Raw genomic sequence first — 25414 nt, 5'->3', positions numbered from 1 at the left:
ATTATTCGACATAGTTGTTCAGGGGAAGGATACAAAAAGCTGTCTAAGAGATTTAACCTGTCAGTTTCCACTGTGAGGAACATAGTAAGGAAATAGAAGAACACAGGTACAGTTCTTGTTAAGGCCAGAAGTGGCAGGCCAAGAAAAACATCAGAAAGGCAGAGAAGAAGAATGGTGAGATCAGTCAAGGACAATCCTCAGACCATCTCCAGAGAGCTGCAGCATCAACTTGCTGCAGATGGTGTCACTGTGCATCGGTCAACTATACAACGCACTGTGTTTTTTTGCTGCCATGCATAACGCCTTTTTGTATTACCAAACAACTCAATCTTGGTTTCATGAGTCCACAGGACCTTCTTCCAAAAAGAAATTGGCTTCTCCAAATGTGCTTTTGCATACCTCAGCCGACTCTGTTTGTGGCGTGCTTGCAGAAACGGCTTCTTTCGCATCACTCTCCCATACAACTTCTTCTTGTGCAAAGTGCGTCGTATAGTTGACCGATAAAGAAAAGAATGTCCAGCTTCACCGAATCCGGAAAAAAGAATTTTCTTTATTCACATACGCGGTTCTGGAGACTAAGCTCCCTTAATCATGTCATGATTAAGGGAGCTTAGTCTCCAGAAACGCGTTGAGATTCTTACCCATATGGCTTGTGCTGAAGTCTGTATCCTCTATGCTTAAAAGTATGTGAATAAAGAAAATTATTTTTTACGGATTCGGTGAAGCTGGACATTCTTTTCTTTTTTGGACTCTATACGCCTGAACACAGCGGGTCCGTGCTCTCGAGGATTGGTTTATGCATCACGGGTGAGCTGGTTTATATTCCTTCTCTCATAGTTGACCGATGCACAGTGACACCATCTGCAGCAAGTTGCTGCTGCAGATCTCTGGAGGTGGCCTGAGGATTGTCCTTGACTGATCTCACCATTCTTCTTCTCTGCCTTTCTGATGTTTTTCTTGGCCTGCCACTTCTGGCCTTAACAAGAACTGTACCTGTGTTCTTCCATTTCCTTACTATGTTCCTCACAGTGAAAATTGACAGGTTAAATCTCTGAGACAGCTTTTTGTATCCTTCCCCTGAACAACTATGTTGCATAATCTTTGTTTTCAGATCATTTGACAGTTGTTTTGAGGAGCCCATGATGCCACTCTTCGGAGGAGATTCAAACAGGAGAACAACTTGCAAGTGGCCACTTTAAGTAGCTTTTCTCATGATTGCATACACCTGGCTATGGTTATAAAACCAAAAAAAGTGCTTTAGTAAGTCAGTAAAAAGTAGGTAGGAGTATTTAAAACAAGAAAATGATAAGGGTGCCCATACTTATGCACCTGTCAAATTTTGTTTGAATGCAGATTGCGCATTTTCTGTTAGTACAATAAACCTCATTTCAAGGCAGAAACATTACTGTGTCCAACAGTTATAAGATATATGAAACTGAAATAGCTGTTGCAAAAAAAACCATTTTTATAAAACATTAAGCTTAAGATTAATAGGGGTGCCCAAACTTTTTCATATGACTGTAGAAGGAGCCACAATGAGATAAGTGGCGGTGGAAGCCATAAGACGCCATTGGGAGCTACGAGATGCCAGTCGGGGCCACGAAACAACAGTGGGGGCCACAAAACGCCATTGGGATCCAAAAGATGACAGAAGCCGCCTCAAGGCAGGAGAGGGAACCGTGAGATGCTAAGTGGCAGTAAAGTCACACGATGCTAGGTGGCAGTGTGGCATTTATTCTCGGAATTTTGCACCTGTTTTCTTCAGATCTCATAGTTTCCACCTCCTGTCACCAGACCCATATCCTCCTCCATTATTTATGGCACCACTCGTTTTTAACTCCTTCTGTCCCAGGAAAAGTTTCTCAAAGCCTCAGGTTATTGCTTGAAATCCTTGCTCCAAGTACAAAGCAGTTAATCACCATGAACTGCATAGAAAACTGTGTGTAGATGCTGGAAGTCAGCGGTGTCCCCGGGGACCACGTATCAGAGAAGATTGTGTCTATTGGGCCCTGATGGAACATCCAGACAAGATTTCATCAGCCAAAGAGCTTACAGGTGGCTACAAGCCGTAAACAGCCGACACGTTCACAGGATTCACAATCGCCCTCCGCTCCTATGGAGATACCTTGTGTATGGAGAAGTAGTCCATGTATAGAGTACATGGTGATCCAGCGTGTGCATGGAGATCTAGTCCATGTATAGAGCACATGGTAATCCAGCGTGAGTATGGAGATCTAGTCCATGTATAGAGTACATGGTGATCCAGCATGTGTATGGAGATCTAGTCCATGTATAGAGTACATGGTGATCCAGCGTGTGCATGGAGATCTAGTCCATGTATAGAGCACATGGTGATCCAGCGTGTGTATGGAGATCTAGTCCATGTATAGAGTACATGGTGATCCAGCATGTGTATGCAGATCTAGTCCATTTATAGAGTACATGGTGATCCAGCGTGTGCATGGAGATCTAGTCCATGTATAGAGTACATGGTGATCCAGCGTGTGTATGGAGATCTAGTCCATGTATAGAGTACATGGTGATCCAGCGTGTATGGAGATCTAGTCCATGTGTATGTTACATGTTAACTAGTTCATGTATAGAGTACATGGTGATCCAGCATGTGTATGTAGATCTAGTCCATGTATAGAGTACATGGTGATCCAGCGTGTGCATGGAGATCTAGTCCATGTGTATGGTACATGTGAACTAGTTCATGTATAGAGTACATGGTGATCCAGCGTGTGTATGGAGATCTAGTCCATGTATATATAGAGTGCATGGTGATCGAGGGTGTGTATGGAGATCTAGTCCATTTATAGAGTACAGGGTGATCCAGCGTGTGTATGGAGATCTAGTCCATGTGTATGTTACATGTGATCTAGTCCATGTATAAAGTACATGGTGATCCAGTGTATGGTGATCTAGTCCATGCGTATGTTACATGTGATCTAGTCCATGTGTAAAGTACATGGTGATCCAGTGTATGGAGATCTATTCCACTTGTATAGTACATGGTGATCCAGTGTATGGAGATCTAATCCACTTGTATAGTACATGGTGATCCAGTGTATGGAGATCTATTCCACTTGTATAGTACATGGTGATCCAGTGTGTATGGAGATCCAGATAGAAATCACAGCTCGTTCGTTCTTCCTCTGCTGTCTGGTGGATTAGTGCCGCCATGATATTGGTTTTTATACCCCGGTTTATAGCCGTCTGTGAGAGTCTTTACGACGCTTTATGATTGTTGTAGGTTTTATACTTTATGATATAACAATGATATAGAAAGAAGCCAATGCCGAGACTGAAAGGGTGAAAATCATTTCCATGAGGAGCCGCAGAGGGAGGTTACTGTTAAAGGGCCAGTCCAGGTTTATGTCATCAGGGCGTAACCATTGTATAACGTTCTGCAACTTTCCAATGTTCTTGAGACTTTTCTTTGTGTCCTTGACATTTTTTGTGCCAAATTGTTAGAAAATGTAAAACCACATCATGCACCACCCATGGCTGGCACAGCTAAGTCAGCTGCAGGCTATAGAAGAGGACACCGCACGTTGTGTGAGCAAAGGAAGGTAAGAAGAATCTTATTTTAATTTTTTTATTTAATTAATGTGTTGGAAAAGAGCAGCAGGACGGAGGATATTGTACCAGGAAGGGGCCCATGATGGGGAACATTACACCAGGAAGGGGCCCAGGATGGGGAACATTATACGAGGAAGGGGCCCAGGATGGGGAACATTATACAAGGAAGGGGTCCAGGATGGGGAACATTACCAAGCGTGCTCCAATAACAGGATATCCGAGCACATCTAGATACTTGGATAACACCCGAGTGTGCTACAATAACACATCTGGGCACATCCAGATACTCGGGAAACACCTGAGCATGTTTCCATAACACAATATCCAAGCACGCCCAGATACTTGGATAACACCCGAGTGTTCTCCAATAACACAATATCAAAGCAGGTCGAGATACTCGGATAACACCTGAGCGTGCTCCAATAACACGATATCCAAGCACGCCCAGATACTCGGATAACACCCAAGCGTACCCCAATAACATGATATCCGAGCATGCCCAGATACTCGGATAACACCCAAGCTTGCTCCAATAACACGATATCCGAGCACGCCCAGATGCTCGGATAACACCTGGGAGTGCTGCAATAACACAGTATCCAAGCACGCCCAGATACTCGGATAACACCCAAACGTGCCCCAATAAAATGATATCCGAGCACACCCAGATACTCGGATAGCACCCGAGCGTGAACCAATAACACGATATCTGAGCACGCCCAGATACTCGGATAACACCCGAGCGTGCTCCAATAACACGATATCCGAGCACGCCGCCCAGATGCTTGGATAACACCTGAGAGTGCTCCAATAACACAATATCCAAGCACGCCCAGATACTTGGATAACACCCGAGTGTTCTCCAATAACACAATATCAAAGCAGGTCGAGATACTCGGATAACACCTGAGCGTGCTCCAATAACACGATATCCAAGCACGCCCAGATACTCGGATAACACCCAAGCGTACCCCAATAACATGATATCCGAGCATGCCCAGATACTCGGATAACACCCAAGCTTGCTCCAATGACACGATATCCGAGCACGCCCAGATGCTCGGATAACACCTGGGAGTGCTCCAATAACACAATATCCGAGCACGCCCAGATACTCGGATAACACCCAAGCGTGCCCCAATAACATGATATCCAAGCACGCCCAGATGCTCGGATAACACCTGAGCGTGCTCCAGTAACACGATATCTGAACATGCCCAGATGCTCAGATAACACCTGAGAGTGCTCCAATAAAACAATATCCAAGCACGCCCAGATACTCGGATAACACCTGCGCGTGCTCCAATAACACAATATCCAAGCATGCCCAGATACTCAGATAACACCCAAGCGTGCTCCAATAACACAATATCCGAGCATGCCCAGATACTCGGATAACACCTGCGCGTGCTCCAATAACACGATATCCGAGCACGCCCAGATGCTCGGATAACACCTGATAGTGCTCCAATAAAACAATATCCAAGCACGCCCAGATACTCGGATAACACCTGCGCGTGCTCCAGTAACACGATATCCGAGCACGCCAAGGTACTCGGATAACACCCAAGCGTGCTCCAATAACACAATATCCGAGCACACCCAGATACTCAGATAATACCCAAGTGTGCTCCAATAACACGATATCCGAGGACGTTTGCTTATCACTAGTGGCAATGTGATAAATTGCCCCTCCTCTCACCATCACGCATTCAACTTATCGGCATCACAGATGCCAATGCAGTTGAAAGCAGTGATGATGAAGAGAGCATCATGTGACTCTCCCTCTCCCATCACTCCCCCTCTGCCTCTGACTCGGTGTGTGCCAGCAGTGGAGTTGATGAGATGCTGAGATGCTCTGCAGAAGCCAGGAGGAGAGGTAAGTATTGCTTGTGTGTGTGTCTGCTGCATGATACTGTGTATGGGGGGCTGCACTATACTGTGTGTGGGGGGGCTGCATTAGACTGTGTATGGGAGCGTGCACTATACAATGTATGTAGGGGTGCTGCACTATACTGTATTGCGTGAGTCTGCTGCACTATACAGTGTGTTTGGGTACTGCACTATACTGTGTGTGGGGGGCTGCATTATACTGTGTGTGGAGCTGCATTATACTCAGGGGACTGCATTATACTCTGAGGGGCTGCATTATACTGTCTGGGGGGCTGCATTATGCTCTGAGGGGGCTTTATTATACCCTGAAGGGGCTGCATTATACTTTGAGGGGGCTGCATTTTACTGTGAGAGGGGCTGCATTATGCTCTATGAGGGGGGCTGCATTATACTCTGAGAGGGCTACATCACTCTACAAAGGTCTTTAAAGGGGAAATGTTCGTGACGCCACCTGTGGTATTTGGTCAGGGTGACCGACACTGCTTTAAGGGGTCCTGTTATGGTTACCCCAATGACCAGGGGAATAAAAATACAAAACGGACTAGCTCTCGGGTGATGGAAACTAAGGTCGACCGTGACCTGAACCTGACCCAACACTTACAGTAGCCGGGGGATGTACCTACGATGCCCTAGACACCACGCGCCAGCCGGAGATCTAACTACCCCTATAAGAGGAATATACAGGCCTGCCTTACCTCCAGTGAGGAACCCCAAAAGATGATAGTAGGCCCCCACAGATATTGACGGTGAGTTCAGAGGAAATGACATACGTAGGATGAACAGCAGATTTAGCACAGTGAGGTCCGCTTACTAGATAGCAGAAGGACAGGAAAGTGTTACTTCACGGTCGACCTAAAAATCACTATTCAAAAACACCATCCAGAAATTACTTTAAACTCCAGTGACAACTCATGCCACTGGAGTAGTAATTTTCTGTCCACAAGAGCTTCCAGCACTGAAGAGTCACATTGCAGATAGCTGGACAAAAATAGCAAAAACAAGAAACAAAATTCAACTTAGCTGAACTGGAACTTGAGGCAGGTGAATGCAACAGAATGCTACTAGCACATTGTTGGCCGGCATATGACTAACAGCCAAGCAGCCTTAAATAGGAAACTCCCCTAGAGGGTGGCGACAGGTAATCAGAGATGGAGGAAGGCACATAAGAGGCACTACCATAACAGACCACCGGGGGAGCCCACAAACCGAATTCACAACAGTACCCCCCCCTTAAGGAGGGGGCACCGAACCCTCACCAGAACCACCAGGGCGATCTGGATGAGCACTATGAAATGCACGAACCAAATCAGGAGCATGAACATCGGATGCTGTCACCCAAGAATTATCCTCCTGGCCATAACCTTTCCACTTAACCAGATACTGAAGTTTCCGTCTGGAAACACGGGAGTCCAAGATCTTTTCCACCACATACTCCAATTCACCCTCAACCAACACAGGAGCAGGTGGATCAGCAGAAGGAACAACCGGTACCTCATACCTCCGCAATAATGACCGATGGAAAACATTATGGATATTAAAAGATGCTGGGAGGTCCAAACGAAAGGACACAGGATTAAGAACCTCCAGAATCCTATAAGGGCCGATAAACCGAGGCTTAAACTTAGGAGACGAGACCTTCATAGGAACAAATCGAGAAGACAGCCACACCAGGTCCCCAACACAAAGACGAGGACCAATACGCCGATGACGATTAGTGAACTGTTGAGTCTTCTCCTGGGACAACTTCAGATTGTCCACAACCTGTCCCCAAATCCGATGCATCCTATCAACCACAGCATCCACTCCAGGACAATCCGAAGACTCCAATTGACCGGACGAAAACCGAGGGTGAAACCCTGAATTACAAAAAAATGGAGAAACCAAAGTGGCAGAACTGGCCCGATTGTTAAGGGCAAACTCTGCCAATGGCAAAAAGTCAAGCCAATCATCCTGATCAGCGGACACAAAACACCTCAAGTAAGTCTCCAAGGTCTGATTAGTACGCTCAGTCTGGCCATTAGTCTGAGGATGGAATGCAGACGAAAAAGACAAATCGATACCCATCCTGGCACAGAACGTCCGCCAAAATCTAGACACAAACTGAGTACCCCTGTCAGACACTATATTCTCAGGAATACCATGCAAACGCACCACATTCTGAAAAAATAGAGGAACCAACTCAGAGGAGGAGGGCAATTTGGGTAAAGGTACCAAATGAACCATCTTGGAAAAACGGTCACAAATCACCCAGATGACAGACATCCTACGAGAAACCGGAAGGTCAGAAATAAAGTCCATAGAGATGTGCGTCCAAGGCCTCTTAGGAATAGGCAAGGGCAACAACAACCCACTGGCCCTAGAACAGCAGGGCTTGGCCCGAGCACAAACATCACAAGACTGCACAAACATGCGCACATCTCGAGACAAAGAAGGCCACCAGAAGGACCTAGACACCAAATCCCTGGTGCCAAAAATTCCAGGATGACCTGTCAACGCGGAAGAATGAACCTCCGAGATAACTCTACTGGTCCAATCATCAGGGACAAACAGTCTACCAGGCGGACAGCGATCAGGCCTATCCACCTGAAACTCCTGCAAAGAACGCCGCAGGTCTGGGGAGACAGCTGACAATATCACCCCATCCTTCAGGATGCCGGTAGGTTCGGAATCACCAGGCGAGTCAGGCTCAAAACTCCTAGAGAGGGCATCCGCCTTCACATTCTTGGACCCAGGCAGATATGACACCACAAAGTTAAATCGGGAGAAAAACAACGACCAGCGCGCCTGTCTAGGATTCAGACGCCTGGCCGACTCAAGATAAATTAGATTCTTGTGGTCAGTGAGGACCACCACCTGGTGTCTAGCACCCTCAAGCCAATGACGCCACTCCTCAAACGCCCACTTCATGGCCAGAAGTTCCCGATTTCCCACATCATAATTTCGCTCAGCGGGCGAAAACTTTCGGGAGAAAAACGCACATGGTCTCATTACTGAGCAGTCAGGATCTTTCTGCGACAAAACTGCACCTGCTCCGATCTCCGAAGCATCCACCTCAACCTGGAACGGAAGTAACACATCAGGTTGGCGCAACACAGGAGCGGAAGAAAAGCGGCGCTTAAGCTCTTGAAAGGCCTCCACAGCCGCAGAGGACCAATTAGCAACATCAGCACCCTTTTTGGTCAAATCAGTCAAAGGTTTAGCAATGGCAGAAAAACCCGCTATAAATCGGCGATAGAAATTAGCAAAACCCAAAAACTTTTGCAGACTCTTCAAAGAAGTAGGTTGCATCCAATCACAAATGGCCTGGACCTTGACAGGGTCCATCTCCATAGATGAAGGGGAAAAAATATATCCCAAAAAGGAAATTCTCTGAACTCCAAAACTACACTTTGAGCCCTTTACAAAAAGAGAATTAGCTCGCAAAACCTGAAAAACTCTCCTGACCTGTTGAACGTGAGATTCCCAGTCCTCCGAAAAAACAAGAATATCATCCAAATACACAATCATAAACTTATCCAGATATTCACGGAAAATATCGTGCATAAAGGACTGAAAAACGGAAGGGGCATTTGCGAGACCGAAAGGCATTACCAAATACTCAAAATGGCCTTCAGGCGTATTAAATGCGGTCTTCCACTCATCCCCCTGCTTAATCCGCACCAAATTATACGCACCACGTAGATCGATCTTAGTGAACCACTTAGCCCCCTTTATACGAGCAAACAGATCAGTCAGTAAAGGTAACGGGTACTGGTATTTAACTGTAATCTTATTCAAAAGTCGATAGTCGATACAAGGTCTCAATGAACCATCCTTTTTACCTACAAAGAAAAATCCTGCCCCTAGTGGAGACAACGAGGGGCGAATATGACCCTTTTCCAAGGATTCTCTGATATACTCCCGCATAGCAGTATGTTCGGGCACAGACAAATTAAACAAGCGACCCTTAGGAAACTTACTACCGGGGATCAATTCAATAGCGCAGTCACACTCTCTGTGAGGAGGGAGAGAATCAACTTTAGGCTCTTGAAAGACATCATAAAAATCTGACAGAAATGCTGGGATCTCAGAGGGAGTAGATGAAGAAATAGGAACCAAAGGTGCATCCCCATGAATACCCCGACATCCCCAGCTCAACACAGACATAGATTTCCAGTCCAAGACGGGATTATGAATCTGTAACCATGGTAATCCAAGCACTAAGACATCATGTAGGTTATATAATACAAGGAAACGAATAATCTCCTGATGGTCTGGGGTAAGACGCATAGTCACTTGTGTCCAATATTGTGGTTTATTGCTAGCCAAAGGTGTAGAATCAATACCCTTCAGGGGAATAGAAACTTCCAATGGCTCCAAATCAAACCCACAACGCTTGGCAAAGGACCAATCCATGAGACTCAGAGCGGCGCCAGAATCCACATAAGCATTCACAGTCACAGATGATAAGGTACAAATCAATGTCACGGACAAAAGAAATTTTGACTGCAAGGTACCTGTAGAAAAAGATTTATCAACCTTTTTATCAACCTTATTTATACGTTTAGAGCATGCTGATATAACATGAGCTGGATCTCCACAGTAGAAGCACAATCCATTTTTGCGCCTGTAATTTTGACGTTCGCCTCTAGACAAAACACGATCGCATTGCATATGCTCTAATGCCTTTTCAGAGGTCACCGCCAAATGGTGCACAGGTCTTTGCTCAGAAGACACCGCCATATGGTGCACAGGTTTTTGCTCAGAAGATACCGCCATATGGTGCACAGATTTTTCCTCAGAAGACCCCGCCATATGGTGCACAGATTTGCGCTCCCGCAAACGCCGATCAATCTGGATAGCCAATTTCATGGCATCATTCAGACCTGCAGGCACAGGGAACCCCACCATGACATCCTTCACGGCATCAGAGAGACCTTCTCTGAAATTAGCTGCTAAAGCGCACTCATTCCATCTAGTAAGCACCGACCATTTACGGAATTTCTGGCAGTATATCTCAGCTTCATCTTGCCCTTGGGAAAGAGCTATCAAGGCTTTCTCAGCCAAAATCTCCAAATTAGGCTCTTCATAAAGCAACCCCAAAGCCTGAAAAAACGCATCTACATTTAACAACGCAGGATCCCCTGGCGATAATGCAAATGCCCAACTTTGTGGGTCGCCGCGCAATAGAGAGATAACAATTTTAACTTGTTGAGTATGATCACCAGCAGAGTGAGATCTCAGAGACAAAAACAATTTGCAATTTTCTCTGAAACTCAAAAACCGGGATCTGTCTCCGGTAAAGTATTCAGGCAGAGGAATCTTAGGTTCAGACATTGGAGCACGTATAACAAAATCTTGTAGGTTCTGTACTTTTGTCGCAAGGTTATTCAAACCTGCAACTAAACTCTGTGGATCCATATTCAAATGGGTGTAACCCAAGCATTCAGAGGTTAAGAGGAGAGGAGAAAAAAAAAAAGGCTGAAGACTGCAGTTTAAGCAAGGAATACAAATGATCAAACTAAGGTGCACTTTCAAACACAAAAAAAAAAAAAAAACCTTTTCTCCTCCTTCCTGCTTTAGTGCATATTTTAACACATAGATTTTTTATTGGCCGGCCAAACTGTTATGGTTACCCCAATGACCAGGGGAATAAAAATACAAAACGGACTAGCTCTCGGGTGATGGAAACTAAGGTCGACCGTGACCTGAACCTGACCCAACACTTACAGTAGCCGGGGGATGTACCTACGATGCCCTAGACACCACGCGCCAGCCGGAGATCTAACTACCCCTATAAGAGGAATATACAGGCCTGCCTTACCTCCAGTGAGGAACCCCAAAAGATGATAGTAGGCCCCCACAGATATTGACGGTGAGTTCAGAGGAAATGACATACGTAGGATGAACAGCAGATTTAGCACAGTGAGGTCCGCTTACTAGATAGCAGAAGGACAGGAAAGTGTTACTTCACGGTCGACCTAAAAATCACTATTCAAAAACACCATCCAGAAATTACTTTAAACTCCAGTGACAACTCATGCCACTGGAGTAGTAATTTTCTGTCCACAAGAGCTTCCAGCACTGAAGAGTCACATTGCAGATAGCTGGACAAAAATAGCAAAAACAAGAAACAAAATTCAACTTAGCTGAACTGGAACTTGAGGCAGGTGAATGCAACAGAATGCTACTAGCACATTGTTGGCCGGCATATGACTAACAGCCAAGCAGCCTTAAATAGGAAACTCCCCTAGAGGGTGGCGACAGGTAATCAGAGATGGAGGAAGGCACATAAGAGGCACTACCATAACAGACCACCGGGGGAGCCCACAAACCGAATTCACAACAGGGTCCGCTGGGGTGGTGCCATGGCAGCTAGATGGTATACCTTCCCACAGGTGAAGTATATCCCCAGGGCTTCCCAGTGTGTAGATGGTGGATGGTGTGAGGCGCAGTGAAGAACGAGGACACAAGGTTGCAGTCTCTTTACCTTTACTGAAGACTTCAGCATCCACAGTCCAGAGCACCAGATCACAGGGTAGGCAGAGTCCGGCCAGTTTGGAGGCAAGTCCAGAGTCCCCTTGTCCAGGTGGAAATCAGTAGCCTTCCTCTAGCGCCGTGGTGTTGTAGTCCCTTACTGCTAAGCTAGTCATAAGGTCCTCACAACTGTTGTAGATATTATCGATGTTATGTCTCGCTTTCTGTCCCCGGATAGGATAGGACAAACCCGTATGACCGGTGGCTTGAGGTGGTTAATAGGGACTCTATCATGCCCCAGCCTCTAAGGCAGTGTTCCCCAAGTCCGGTCCTCAAGAGCCACCAACAGGTCATGTTTTCAGGATTTCCATAGTATTGCACAGGTGATAATTGCATCACCTGGACAGGCAAGCATTCAATGACCTGTGCATTACTGAGGAAATCCTGAAAACATGATCTGTTGGTGGCTCTTGAGGACCTGACTTGGGGAACACTGCTCTAAGGGGTACCACCGTGCCTCTTGGGTGTAAGGGTGGACAGGTAACATAAAATTAGCTGTCCTGCTTGTCTCTGGAGCAAGGCATAAAGGTCTTTACTCCCTTGGTGTTCCGGCTACCGGGATCTTGCGCCTCAGAAGGAGTCAGCCTGCGTAGGGCTGGGCTCCTTCTGGTATCCACTCCTTTGCTACAACTTCTTTCACCCTCTCTGCAATACAGTTCTTTTTCAGTGTTTCTTTCTGGAAGCTGCAGCTCTCAGGGCATGCACAGCTCCGTGTCCTTCTTCCTCGATCTCTGACAGGATCCCCCCCCCCTGTCAGGGACCAACTATCTGAGCGAAGCTCAGCCAGCAACTAACTAACTTTCCCTACAGATCACCAGTTTTACCTAAGTGTGGGGAGTGACCTAATAGGAGCAGAGCTCCCCCTGGTGGCCTGGAGTGTGAAATGTGTTGCATGTTTGTGATTCCTGGATGCAGTTGTCCTTCTTTGCCTCCAAACGTAACACCACTCTCCACTGCGACGACCAGGACCAAGGGGCGCTGCAGGTGCCTCTAGTAACATTTGACTCATGACAATGTATTGGACAAATGCTCAAATTATCACCAAATAATTTCCAAATTGGATTTCTGCAATCTAATGAAACAATACGTAACTCCAGCCGCATTCGAGGCCTTTTCACCTCATGGGGACCTCAGTACCAAGCAGGGCAGAACTACAGCGGGCATTCCCATGAATAGAGCGGTGCTGCATTCCTCCTGCACAGCAGCACTCAACATAAATAGCAGAGCACACCGTGGTGCAGAACATCGGCAGACAAGTAGGTGCACTTACATGAGCCTCAACATGATGTACCATCCATGACGGTCATTCTGAGTCCCTTTCGTAATTTAGTACAAAGGGAATCTGTAATAGAAAAAATAAAATCCATAAGACATCTCCAGATGGGAGAAAGAGCTGACAATTCAATCTCCTCTTGAAATAGGACCTCACATTGCACATACTGTATATGAAAAAGAGAGGGAAATAGTTGTAGCTAGGGACAGAAAAACTAATTAAAACAATCTATGCAGCTGACCCCTCACCATTGGAAACCGGTAATTAAGGAAAATCCTAATGGGCGGCAGATGTAAGGCAAGTCCTAGCTTGAATGCACAAGAATGTGAAGAAGGCCAGACTTACCACTGGTAGATAAGAGCTAAAAAAAAAAAAAAAAGTAAAATCCTTTGTCTTTGTCATAGAAATTATCGAGTGAGGTTAAATTAACTTTGTCGATATGATAGGAAAGTCATACTTTTGGAAACGTGATGAGATAGTAAACACAAAGTACGGTTTTGCATCGCTGGGCGATGGCCGTGGTCTGTTAAATGGATATCGGTCAGATAGATGAAAATACCTATGCCATGTCTCTTATCTACGGACAGATCAAATCATAATAGTATGGATGATGGTAATGTCTCCCGCCAGGGGCCTTCAGGGTCAGAGATATGGTAAAAGTTGGGAATCTCAGAATTTTTTTCAGACTAAGACACATTCTATAGTTCTCTGAAGTCCAGCACTGCTAGGTGTCACCAGAGGGGAGGTGTGTGGGTGTAACTTGTGTTAATAAAAAGCCAAAGCCAATTACGATCAATGCCAGGAAGATACATCGCAGTGTAGGATTGATCCACGCGTCACTGGAGTTCTTCCCTCCATAAATCGGAGCCATTTCTGTGACCAATGTTTAGTCATTTTCTCGAGTTATACCTTTTTATTAGATGTATATATTGTATTATTTGCTCCCATTTTGTATCAACTTGTATAATTTTATAAACACTGCCTATCTTTCTGGATTAAACATATAAAATGTTCATTTTGTTCTGTAAACCGCACCCCTGAAGCCATAAGCTTCCTGTAACGGGCGTCCAATTGGCCTGTAAATAATAATAATTTTATTTTTATATAGCGCTAACATATTCCGCAGCGTTTTACAATTCTGCACACATAATCATCACTGTCCCCGATGGGGCTCACAATCTAAATTCCCTATCAGTCTTGGAATGTGGGAGGAAACCCACGCAAACACGTGGAGAACATACAAACTCCTTGCAGATGTTGTCCTTTGTGGGATTTGAATCCAGGACCCCAGCGCTGCAAAGCTGCAATGCTAACCGCTAGCGACCATACAGTGCTAACCACTGAGCGACCATACAGTGCTAACCACTGAGCCGCCGTACATTTCTAACCACTGAGCCACCATACAGTGCTAACCACTGAGTCACCATACAGTGCTAAACACTGAACCACCGTACAGTGCTAACCACTGAGCCATCATACAGTGCTAACCACTGAGCCACCGTACATTGCTAACCACTGAGCAACCATTCAGTGCTAACCACTGAGCCGTCGTACATTTCTAACCACTGAGCCACCATACAGTGCTAACCACTGAGCCACTGTACAGTGCTAACCACTGAGCCATCATACAGTGCTAACCACTTAGCCACCATACATTGCTAACCACTGAGCCACCTTACAGTGCTAACCACTGAGCCACCATGCAGTGCTAACCACTGAGCACCACGCTGCCCAAGTGGTGTAAAGCGATTGGTGGTGACATTAAGCAGTTTTTGTTGAGCTATTGCGGTGCATATATATATAATCTCTATCTAATATATAAAGCTGAATGTGTGTATGTATGTGTGTGTGTGTGTATGTCCGGGATTGGCATCTGAACCGTCGCAGCTACAGCCACAAAATTTTGCACAGTCACACGTCTGGACCCCGAGAGCGTCATAGGCTATGTTGTGAGGCGAAATTTTAACCCCGCGCGTTCCAATTCACCAAACAATTTTGCCCCTATCTATATAATGGGGAAAAAATGAAAGGAAAAGTGTTGGAGGCAAATTGACAGCTGCCAGATGTGAACAAGGGGGACTTAAAGAATGAGAGCAATGGCGCCAACGAGTATATACTGTGCAGTTGCTTAGGTGGGGCCCCGACATGGGATAATCACCACACCACCACGGGGATATGAACACACACACAAAATGCGCCACACACTACCACGTGCTCGAACACATATACCACCCTCAGCGCACATTTCACCACACATACACCAACCTCGCCACATAAAAGTCGAAACAAAAGTCGCCGCTCAAAACTCGCTACGCGCAAAACTCTCCACATGCAAAACTCGCCACACGTGCAAAACTCACCTCATGGAAAACTCGCCACACGCAAAACTTGCACACGCAGAAAAATTGCCACATGCACAAAAGTTGCAACACATGCAAAAGTTGCCTCACACAAAACTTGCACATACTCAAAAGGCACTACACATAAAACTCGCCACGCGCAAAACTCGCCATGCGCAAAACTTGCTGCACACAACTTGCTACACTAACCTGTCACATGCAACTCGACACACAAAAAGTTGCTACACGCATGTCGCCACACAAAACTCATCTCACAAAAGTCGCTACATGCATGTCACCACACGCAACTCAACACACACAACTTGACACACGAAACTCGCCCTAAAACACACACAAGTCTGGTATTATCCTTCAAAAATAAAAATCTGATTAATAAGCAGACAAACTACAAGAGCAACAAATGTACCATATAGGAATCCGGCAGCTGTCAGTCACATGACCTGTCTATTATGTGTATGTGTGAGCTAATATATACTGCCAGGGGGTGGGCTTCCTGTTGGCTGGGGATTTATCAGGCTGCCAATTTAGCTTACAAATACTGTGGTAAAAATACTGACCAAATAACGTGTGAACGAGGGCTAATACAGGAGGAGATGACATACAGATATATACTATATACAGGAGGAGATGACACACAGGTATATACTATTTACAGGGGAGATGACACACAGGTATATACTATATACAGGAGATGACACACAGATATATACTATATACAGGAGAGATGACACACAGGTATATACTATATAGAGGAGGAGATGACATACAGGTACATACTACATACAGGAGGAGATGACATACAGGTATATACTATATACAGGAGGAGATGACACACAGGTATATACTATATACAGGAGCAGATTACCTACAGGTATATAGTATATACAGGAGGAGATGACCTACAGGTATATGCTATGTATAGGAGGAGATGACCTACAGGTATATACTATATACAGGAGGAGATGACACACAGATATATACTATATATAGGTGAGATGACACACAGGTATATACTATATACAGGAGATTACATACAGGTATATCTAATATATAAAGCTGAATGTGTGTATGTATGTATGTGTGTATGTCCGGGATTGGCATCTGCACCGTCGCAGCTACAGCCACAAAATTTTGCACAGTCACACGTCTGGACCCCGAGAGCGTCATAGGCTATGTTGTGAGGTGAAATTTTAACCCCGCGCGTTCCAATTCACCAAACAATTTTGCCCCTATCTACATAATGGGGAAAAAGTGAAGGGAAAAGTGTTGGAGGAAAATTGACAGCTGCCAGATGTGAACAATGGGGACTTAAAGAATGAGAGCGATGGCGCCAAAGAGTATATACCGTACAGTTGCTAAGGTGGGGCCCCGACATGGGATACTCACCACACACGGGGATATGAACACAAACACAAAATGCGCCACACACTACCACGTGCTTGAACACATATACGACCCTCAGCACACATTTCACTACACACACACCAACCTCGCCACATAAAAGTCGAAACATAAAAGTCACCACTCAAAACTCGCCACGCGCAAAACTCGCTACATGCAAAACTTGCCATATGCAAAACTAGGCTCACGCAAAACTCGCCACACGTGCAAAACTCACCTCATGGAAAACTCACCTCATGCAAAACTTGCACACACAGAAAAATTGCCACATGTACAAAAGTTGCAACACATGCTAAAGTTGCCTCACACAAAACTTGCACATACTCAAAACGCACCACACATAAAACTCGCCACGCGCAAAACTCGCCATGCACAAATCTTGCTGCACACAACTTGCTACACTAACCTGTCACATGCAACTCGACACACAAAATGTTGCTACACGCATGTCGCCACACAAAACTCATCTCACAAAAGTCGCTACATGCATGTCGCCACACGCAACTCAACACACACAACTTGACACATGAAACTCGCCATAAAACACACACAAGTCTGGTATTATCCTTCAAAAATAAAAATCTGATTTAATAAGCTGACAAACTACAAGAGCAACAAATGTACCATATAGGAAATACGGCAGCTGTCAGTCACATGACCTGTCTATTATGTGTATGTGTGAGCTAATATATACTGCCAGGGGGTGGGCTTCCTGTTGGCTGGGGATTTATCAGGCTGACAATAGCAACCAATCACAGCTCAGCTTCTATTTTGCTACAGTTAATTAATCTGAGCTCTGATTGGTTAATATAGGCAACAAAGACATTCTCAGTATAACAAAGCTAATATATGTTGTGAAATGCTTCTATTAGCTTAGTTTTTGCCTTTTAATAATTACATTTCTATCTATTTGTTTTGTGGTTTTTGCGTGCAGAATAAATTTTTGTTAACACATTATATTTTGCTAACAGCAGTCATTAACCCGGGCGAAGCCGGGTAGTACAGCTAGTACATATATATATATATATATATATATATATATATATATATATATATATATATATATATATATATATTTTCCATGTGTTGGAACTGGTGGTGAATATTCCATACGGTCCCTGTGTGTTTCCTAATAATCGGCCTAGTATTGGAAGCAGCCACGGCCTCATCCATGAATTGATGGTCAATTGTATATTGTCTTGATGTCGGGGCAGAGACCCCAATTTCAGATGTGTGCTACTTACTGGGCTGCTTGCTGTAGTTTTATTATCAGGAGATTTTCACTAAAGGACTAATAAATCTGCTGCCTTGTAGTCCAACCCCGCTCACACTGCTAATTGGTCGCTTTCTGCCTATGCACAGTGTGGTGTGGGTGGGGTTATACAGGGCTCAGCATTCAGAGCTCCGCTATGTCTGCACCACAAAAATGAATTTAATAAATGACAGCCAGCAGCCTAGTAAGTCAAACCACTGGAATCAGGGTCTCTGCCACTACACCATGATTCCCTGAGATGGGGCAGTAAAATCCGGGCAGTGGGCGGCCATGAGGTTTGTCACCATGAAGGAAGGAATCGAGGCCTCCTGCGAGACCCCCATAATAAAGGTGATGGCTGAAGCCTCCCGCCCTGCGGCATTATCTAGTCCTGTAGTTTCTCGCTTCCTCGGTATTCTCGCCATCTTCTGTGTTCGCGAGGTAATTAAAGCGTCTTCAGACAAAGATACAAGATTCCCCCAGAACACGAGGACGTCGCCTTTGCATTTGTTTAGTATTCAGCGATTGCCAGGGGACGGTGTTCACACATTCTCGTCGCTTCTATCACCCCGATTGTCTGATCACGAGGCTCATTTACAGTAATGCTGGTTGTAGAACTCTTGAACCCGTCCCGCTCGCGTTCTGCCTCCAGATAACCGTTTACATATTCATCTCCAATACTCTCACCACTGCTTGACAAAGCAGAAAAGAAAAAGATCCCTGTTCCTCCGGTCTCCTGACGCTGTGGCTTTATTTTGTCTTGCAGAAAATCGGGTACCTGCGTTGGAAAGGTCACGCTCCCGGCACCAGGGGAGGGTGGTGGCGACATGAGTCTCCCAGCACCAGGGGAGGGTGGTGGCGACAGGAGCCTCCAGGCGCACCACACAATATGGCACGGCTCCCTACACCATTAGAAAAGAGCATCGCTGAGCGTGCAAAGAACTCAGCCTGGGAAGAAGAAGAAGAAACAAAAAAAACGACGACATCGGAGGAGCCGCCGACAGACAGAGATGCATTTTGTCCTTTCAAAAATCTAAAACTTTTTGTTAACAGTGTTACTGATGAATTGTTACTTTATTGTCATCTTATTGTGCCATGAAGGAAGTGCAGATATTGTAGACAAAGCGTTATAGATTTATTATGTATAGTGAAGACTTGTGACTATGACCAGGCTTCGGGGACGACGGCAAAGCGGGGAGCGATCCACCTCGAACCTCGAAGTCATCCCGCCTCGTACCCTGGAGTCCCCCTGGCTCTTACGCCAGAGTCCCCACGCCTCGTACCCTGCAGTCTCTTCACCTCGTACGTGAGTCCCCTCATATGCCTGAGTTCTCCCGCTTCTTATGCAAGAGTTCCCCCCGCCTCTTACGCCAGAGTCCCCCCACCTCTTACGCCAGTCCTCCCGCCTCGTACGCCAGAGTCCCCCCACCTCTTATGCCAGAGTCCCCTCGCCTCTTACGCCAGAGTCCCCTCGCCTCTTACGCCAGAGTCCCCCCGCCTCGTACCCCCGAGTCCTCCCGCCTCGTACGCCAGAGGCCTCCCACCTCTTACGCCAGAGTCCCCCCGCCTCTTACGCCAGTCCTCACGCCTCGTGCCCCCGAGTCCTCCCACCTCGTACACCAGAGTCCCCCCACCTCTTACGCCAGAGTCCCCGCACCTCTTATGCCAGAGTCCCCCCACCTCTTACGCCAGTCCTCCCGCCTCGTACCTCCGAGTCCCCCCGCCTCTTACGCCAGAGTCCCCCCACCTCTTACGCCAGAGTCCCTCACCTCTTATGCTAGAGTCCCCCAGCCTCGTACCCCAGAGTCCTCCCGCCTCGTACCCCAGAGTCCTCCTGCCTCATACACCGGAGTCCTCCCACCTCGCTCACACCATTGTATAATCCTGCCGTGCCACTAATAGCAACTTCTCAGTGATTCATCATTAGCGCCTCGGGCCAGAGATCATTCACAGCAAAAGTGATGGAAAAACATGAATAAAACACCAAAAACTAGGCTAAACTCCGGGAATCAATGAACACCGCACTGTGGTGGGTTTTTCATGGTCTCCATCTATATTCTGTGGGTCTAGAACCAGGTAACGGGACACTTAAAGTCTGCAGGAAACTCTTGAAGAGTCCACACAGCAGCTTTCATGTAGGCATTCTTGTGTCTGTTCTTTGTTTTATTTTTCTCTTTAGAACCTCAAAATGAAAAAAAAGTAAAAGTTTAAAAGAAAAAAACAAACAAAAAATGCTGAGAAACTGTGTGTGGGAGGAACGCTGGCTGTAATGCTAACACCCCGTTGACCCACGGAGACCTCACCTGTCCAGGGTGAACACTTTCCAGAGTTTCTGTGTTTTTAGATCGTTGGGTCTTGAGAATCCTACAAGAAGGTCTGAGACCATGGGAGGTGCACACCGGTGATTGGTGGGGGCACCGGACCCCCATCCATGTGATATTGACCTGCTATCCTCAGGATTGGAGCTTTGTGCCCCATACTTTATAGCTCGCCCCCCTTTCTGTATCCGCTGATGATCCCCTTTATGACACCATTAGGCTTAGAGGGGTGCTCTGCTGGAAAAAAAAGATGTCACCTCTATGCAGGATAAGGCGCTGACCTGTGGGGTCAGTGCTAGGTTTTTTCTTTATTTGGATTAAGGTGTGGGAGCCTACCTTAGCACCATTTGACCAGTAGTGCACACGCTATTTTCTACGACCTGTGGGGTCCGACCCCTGCGACCGGCCCTGATCAGCAGAACATGGCACTATTATCACATTATGTGCACAACAGATGGGGTCTCCATTCCTTCTCTATGGGGCCGGATAGTAGCACTCAGCCCACTGCCATCATCACTGGGATAAAGATCCCATGTTCTACCGCCCAGTACGGCCCGAGCAGTCAGAGCCCACCAATCATTAAGCGATCACTCTGCTTTGGAGAGGGGGTAAAGGAGTTAAGGTCGTGGAGTGGAGAGAGTTAACAGCATAGGTCTTAGGTTTCATTGACTGTATACAATAATGTATATATCACTGGAGACACAGACAGATAGGGCCCCTGTGAAAAAAACCATATGTGGCCCCTGTGCAAATTAGTAGCTCTCCATAATGTTCACTTCCTCCCGTTTTGGAGGTGGATGTAGCCTCCAGACCTCCGAGCCCCTCTGCGCTCACACCAATGATATGTCTGCCCCTGACATACATTATGTACATAGACACACCTGAGAGCCCACCTGGGGTCAGTTACAACCATAGCACGACTCCATGAAGGGCTAACAAAGGCCTAGTCCTACAGAACCATCAAACCCCTGAGACGTAATAGAGTAGTAGGGTGAGAGGAGACGTGAACCATGGAGTAGCGGGTGGCAGAAGATGTCATGGTTTCTACCATCCGCTCAGGTCCATACAACACCAGGGATCCCAGATCCCCTGGGCCACATCTTATGGGGTCCAATAAACCATCTGCCAGCTCACGGATCATTCTGTGTGGCACATAGGACCTCCAAGCATATATTGATGACCCCCAACACAGGGACCCTCCTCCTCATCCCAGAAGCTTCCAGATCATTCTGCGTGGCACATAGGACCTCCCAGCATATATTGATGACCCCCAACACAGAGACCCTCCTCCGCATCCCAGAAGCTCCCAGATCATTCTGTGTGGCACATAGGACCTCCCAGCATATATTGATGACCCCCAACACAGAGACCCTCCTCCGCATCCCAGAAGCTCCCAGATCATTCGGCGTGGCACATAGGACCTCCCAGCATATATTGATGACCCCCAACACAGAGACCCTGCTCCGCATCCCAGAAGCTCCCAGATCATTCTGTGTGGCACATAGGACCTCCCAGCATATATGGATGACCCCCAACACAGAGACCCTCCTCCGCATCCCAGAAGCTCCCAGATCATTCTGTGTGGCACATAGGACCTCCCAGCATATATTGATGACCCCCAACACAGAGACCCTCCTCCGCATCCCAGAAGCTCCCAGATCATTCGGCGTGGCACATAGGACCTCCCAGCATATATTGATGACCCCCAACACAGAGACCCTCCTCCGCATCCCAGAAGCTCCCAGATCATTCGGCGTGGCACATAGGACCTCCCAGCATATATTGATGACCCCCAACACAGAGACCCTCCTCCGCATCCCAGAAGCTCCCAGATCATTCGGCGTGGCACATAGGACCTCCCAGCATATATTGATGACCCCCAACACAGAGACCCTCCTCCGCATCCCAGAAGCTCCCAGATCATTTTGCGTGGCACATAGGACCTCCCAGCATATATTGGTGACCCCCAACAGAGACCCTCCTACACATCCCAGAAGCTTCCAGATCATTCTGCGTGGCACATAGGACCTTCCAGCATATATTGATGACCCCCAACACAGAGACCCTCCTCCATATCCCAGAAGGTCCATCAGATGTACCCGACATAAGAACACAGAGGCACCAGACATATCTGTATACAAGGAGCCAATGAACGATCTGTGTGCATCGTAGGGCCGGGGATCCACCAGACTGGCCACAAAGTTTCTTGGGGGACATTTGGAATCCCCAGCTCTTGGAATCGGGTTCTGGAAAAATCTCCATTACCATAATTAATTAAGTGCCTAAATGATCCTTTATTCAGTGCGGGAGAATGGAAGAAAAAACAACTGGCGGGCACTAAAAGTGACCACCAAGCGAATGTAGGCAACCAAAGCGAGCGCCCACCTCCGCGGTGCCGGGCCGCGCCTTCTCATACTTGCCATTTTCTAATTCTGCATTTACAATATTCAGCTTTTTACTGATTTTTAGAGACTTTTCGCTCATTTTATCGCTTACATTTTTTGGGAAAATTAATATATATTATTGGCAGCATTGTTTTATGCTCCTCTTAAGGGATTACTACTTTTCTATATGTTCTGCTCCATGTGGTCCTATTGCGGGGAAACTTGGAGGGACAACCAGATCTATACTTAGGACACGCTAATGTATTTAATAAAGGGGAAATCTATAAAAATAGGATTTCTTATTCCAGGTACAGACTGACAAAAAGAGCTTCTGTCTGCATCCCTATGACAACACTACCGGTCCATCAATTCTGGAAGCACTGAACACACTTGGGCTTGTAAAATAGAGAAATCATTTTAATGTTGTCATAAGAAAAGGAAAGCGATTGGACAGACTTGTGTGAGGTCCAGGCCCCAGATAATAAAATGAAGCTAGCAGACCAGTAAGTGTTGTCAGAGGGACAGCTATAGAGTTTCTGACAATTCTGCCAAAGAACAACGTACAGTGTGAAATCCAGTGGGTCCATGGTATAAATGCAAAGGCTCCAGCAGCGGATTCTGGCCGCCCCCATGATGGCTTATACACAGATGTATTCAGGGAATTTTTAGCAGTTTTTGTCTCTTTATTTTACAGGTTGATGGTTTCTATACATAAAGCATTGGAATTTTTCTAGATTGTTCATAAATGGAATAAAACTTCTTGTAGCTATAAAAAAAAACCATGAAAATGTAACCAAGTACATAGAAATAAAATTAATTACTAGAAACGATTATGCAAAGTAACAGCTGTCATTCATATCATCGTGTGCACATACTGCCTCCTACTACTACACGGATACATAAACATTTATAACCCGTATATCTAGTATATAATATTGTGAATACTTTAGGTGTCTTCTTCATCCTTGTGCATATATATGTCTACACAGATACATAACCTGACCCCACATCAGTACAAGGCACTGCCACCTACAAGATTTCTACATCCTCTGCTAAAATACTCTGTGCTACTGTCACCTTGCACTTTCCGCTATGCAACTTTCAGTCTGCGATTTTTTACCTACAGGTCCTTCTCAAAAAATTAGCATATAGTGTTAAATTTCATTATTTACCATAATGTAATGATTACAATTAAACTTTCATATATTATAGATTCATTATCCACCAACTGAAATTTGTCAGGTCTTTTATTGTTTTAATACTGATGATTTTGGCATACAACTCCTGATAACCCAAAAAACCTGTCTCAATAAATTAGCATATTTCACCCGTCCAATCAAATAAAAGTGTTTTTTAATAACAAACAAAAAACCCATCAAATAATAATGTTCAGTTATGCACTCAATACTTGGTCGGGAATCCTTTGGCAGAAATGACTGCTTCAATGCGGCGTGGCATGGAGGCAATCAGCCTGTGACACTGCTGAGATGTTATGGAGGCCCAGGATGCTTCAATAGCGGCCTTAAGCTCATCCAGAGTGTTGGGTCTTGCGTCTCTCAACTTTCTCTTCACAATATCCCACAGATTCTCTATGGGGTTCTGGTCAGGAGAGTTGGCAGGCCAATTGAGCACAGTAATACCATGGTCAGTAAACCATTTACCAGTGGTTTTGGCACTGTGAGCAGGTGCCAGGTCGTGCTGAAAAATGAAATCTTCATCTCCATAAAGCATTTCAGCCGATGGAAGCATGAAGTGCTCCAAAATCTCCTGATAGCTAGCTGCATTGACCCTGCCCTTGATGAAACACAGTGGACCAACACCAGCAGCTGACATGGCACCCCACACCATCACTGACTGTGGGTACTTGACACTGGACTTCAGGCATTTTGGCATTTCCTTCTCCCCAGTCTTCCTCCAGACTCTGGCACCTTGATTTCCGAATGACATGCAAAATTTGCTTTCATCAGAAAAAAGTACTTGGGACCACTTAGCAACAGTCCAGTGCTGCTTCTCTGTAGCCCAGGTCAGGCGCTTCTGCCGCTGTTTATGGTTCAAAAGTGGCTTTACCTGGGGAATGCGGCACCTGTAACCCATTTCCTGCACACGCCTGTGCACGGTGGCTCTGGATGTTTCCACACCAGACTCAGTCCACTGCTTCCTCAGGTTCCCCAAGGTCTGGAATCGGTCCTTCTCCACAATCTTCCTCAGGGTCCGGTCACCTCTTCTCGTTGTACAGCGTTTTCTGTCACATTTTTTCCTTCCAACAGACTTACCATTGAGGTGCCTTGATACAGCACTCTGGGAACAGCCTATTTGTTGAGAAATTTCTTTCTGGGTCTTACCCTCTTGCTTGAGGGTGTCAATGATGGCCTTCTTGACATCTGTCAGGTCGCTAGTCTTACCCATGATGGGGGTTTTGAGTAATGAACCAG

The 25414-nt window shown here is 46.1% G+C and overlaps 1 protein-coding gene across 1 annotated transcript in view; it reads left to right on the top strand.

The window, feature by feature from the left end:
* DIAPH2 (diaphanous related formin 2) overlaps positions 1-23795 on the top strand; it is a 1729654-nt gene extending 1705859 nt beyond the window's left edge. Inside the window, exon 28 of the mRNA XM_077286525.1 lies at positions 19047-23795. Within this exon, the coding sequence (XP_077142640.1) occupies positions 19047-19111 (65 nt within the window). The 3' untranslated portion in view covers positions 19112-23795. The remainder of the gene's footprint in view (positions 1-19046) is intronic.
* Positions 23796-25414: the final 1619 nt, after the last annotated feature.

This window comes from Ranitomeya variabilis, chromosome 2 (genome assembly GCF_051348905.1).
Source record: "Ranitomeya variabilis isolate aRanVar5 chromosome 2, aRanVar5.hap1, whole genome shotgun sequence".
NCBI lineage: Eukaryota > Metazoa > Chordata > Amphibia > Anura > Dendrobatidae > Ranitomeya > Ranitomeya variabilis.
The sequence above is the reverse complement of the archived record's forward strand: the minus strand, read 5'-3'. Positions and strand labels throughout refer to the sequence as shown.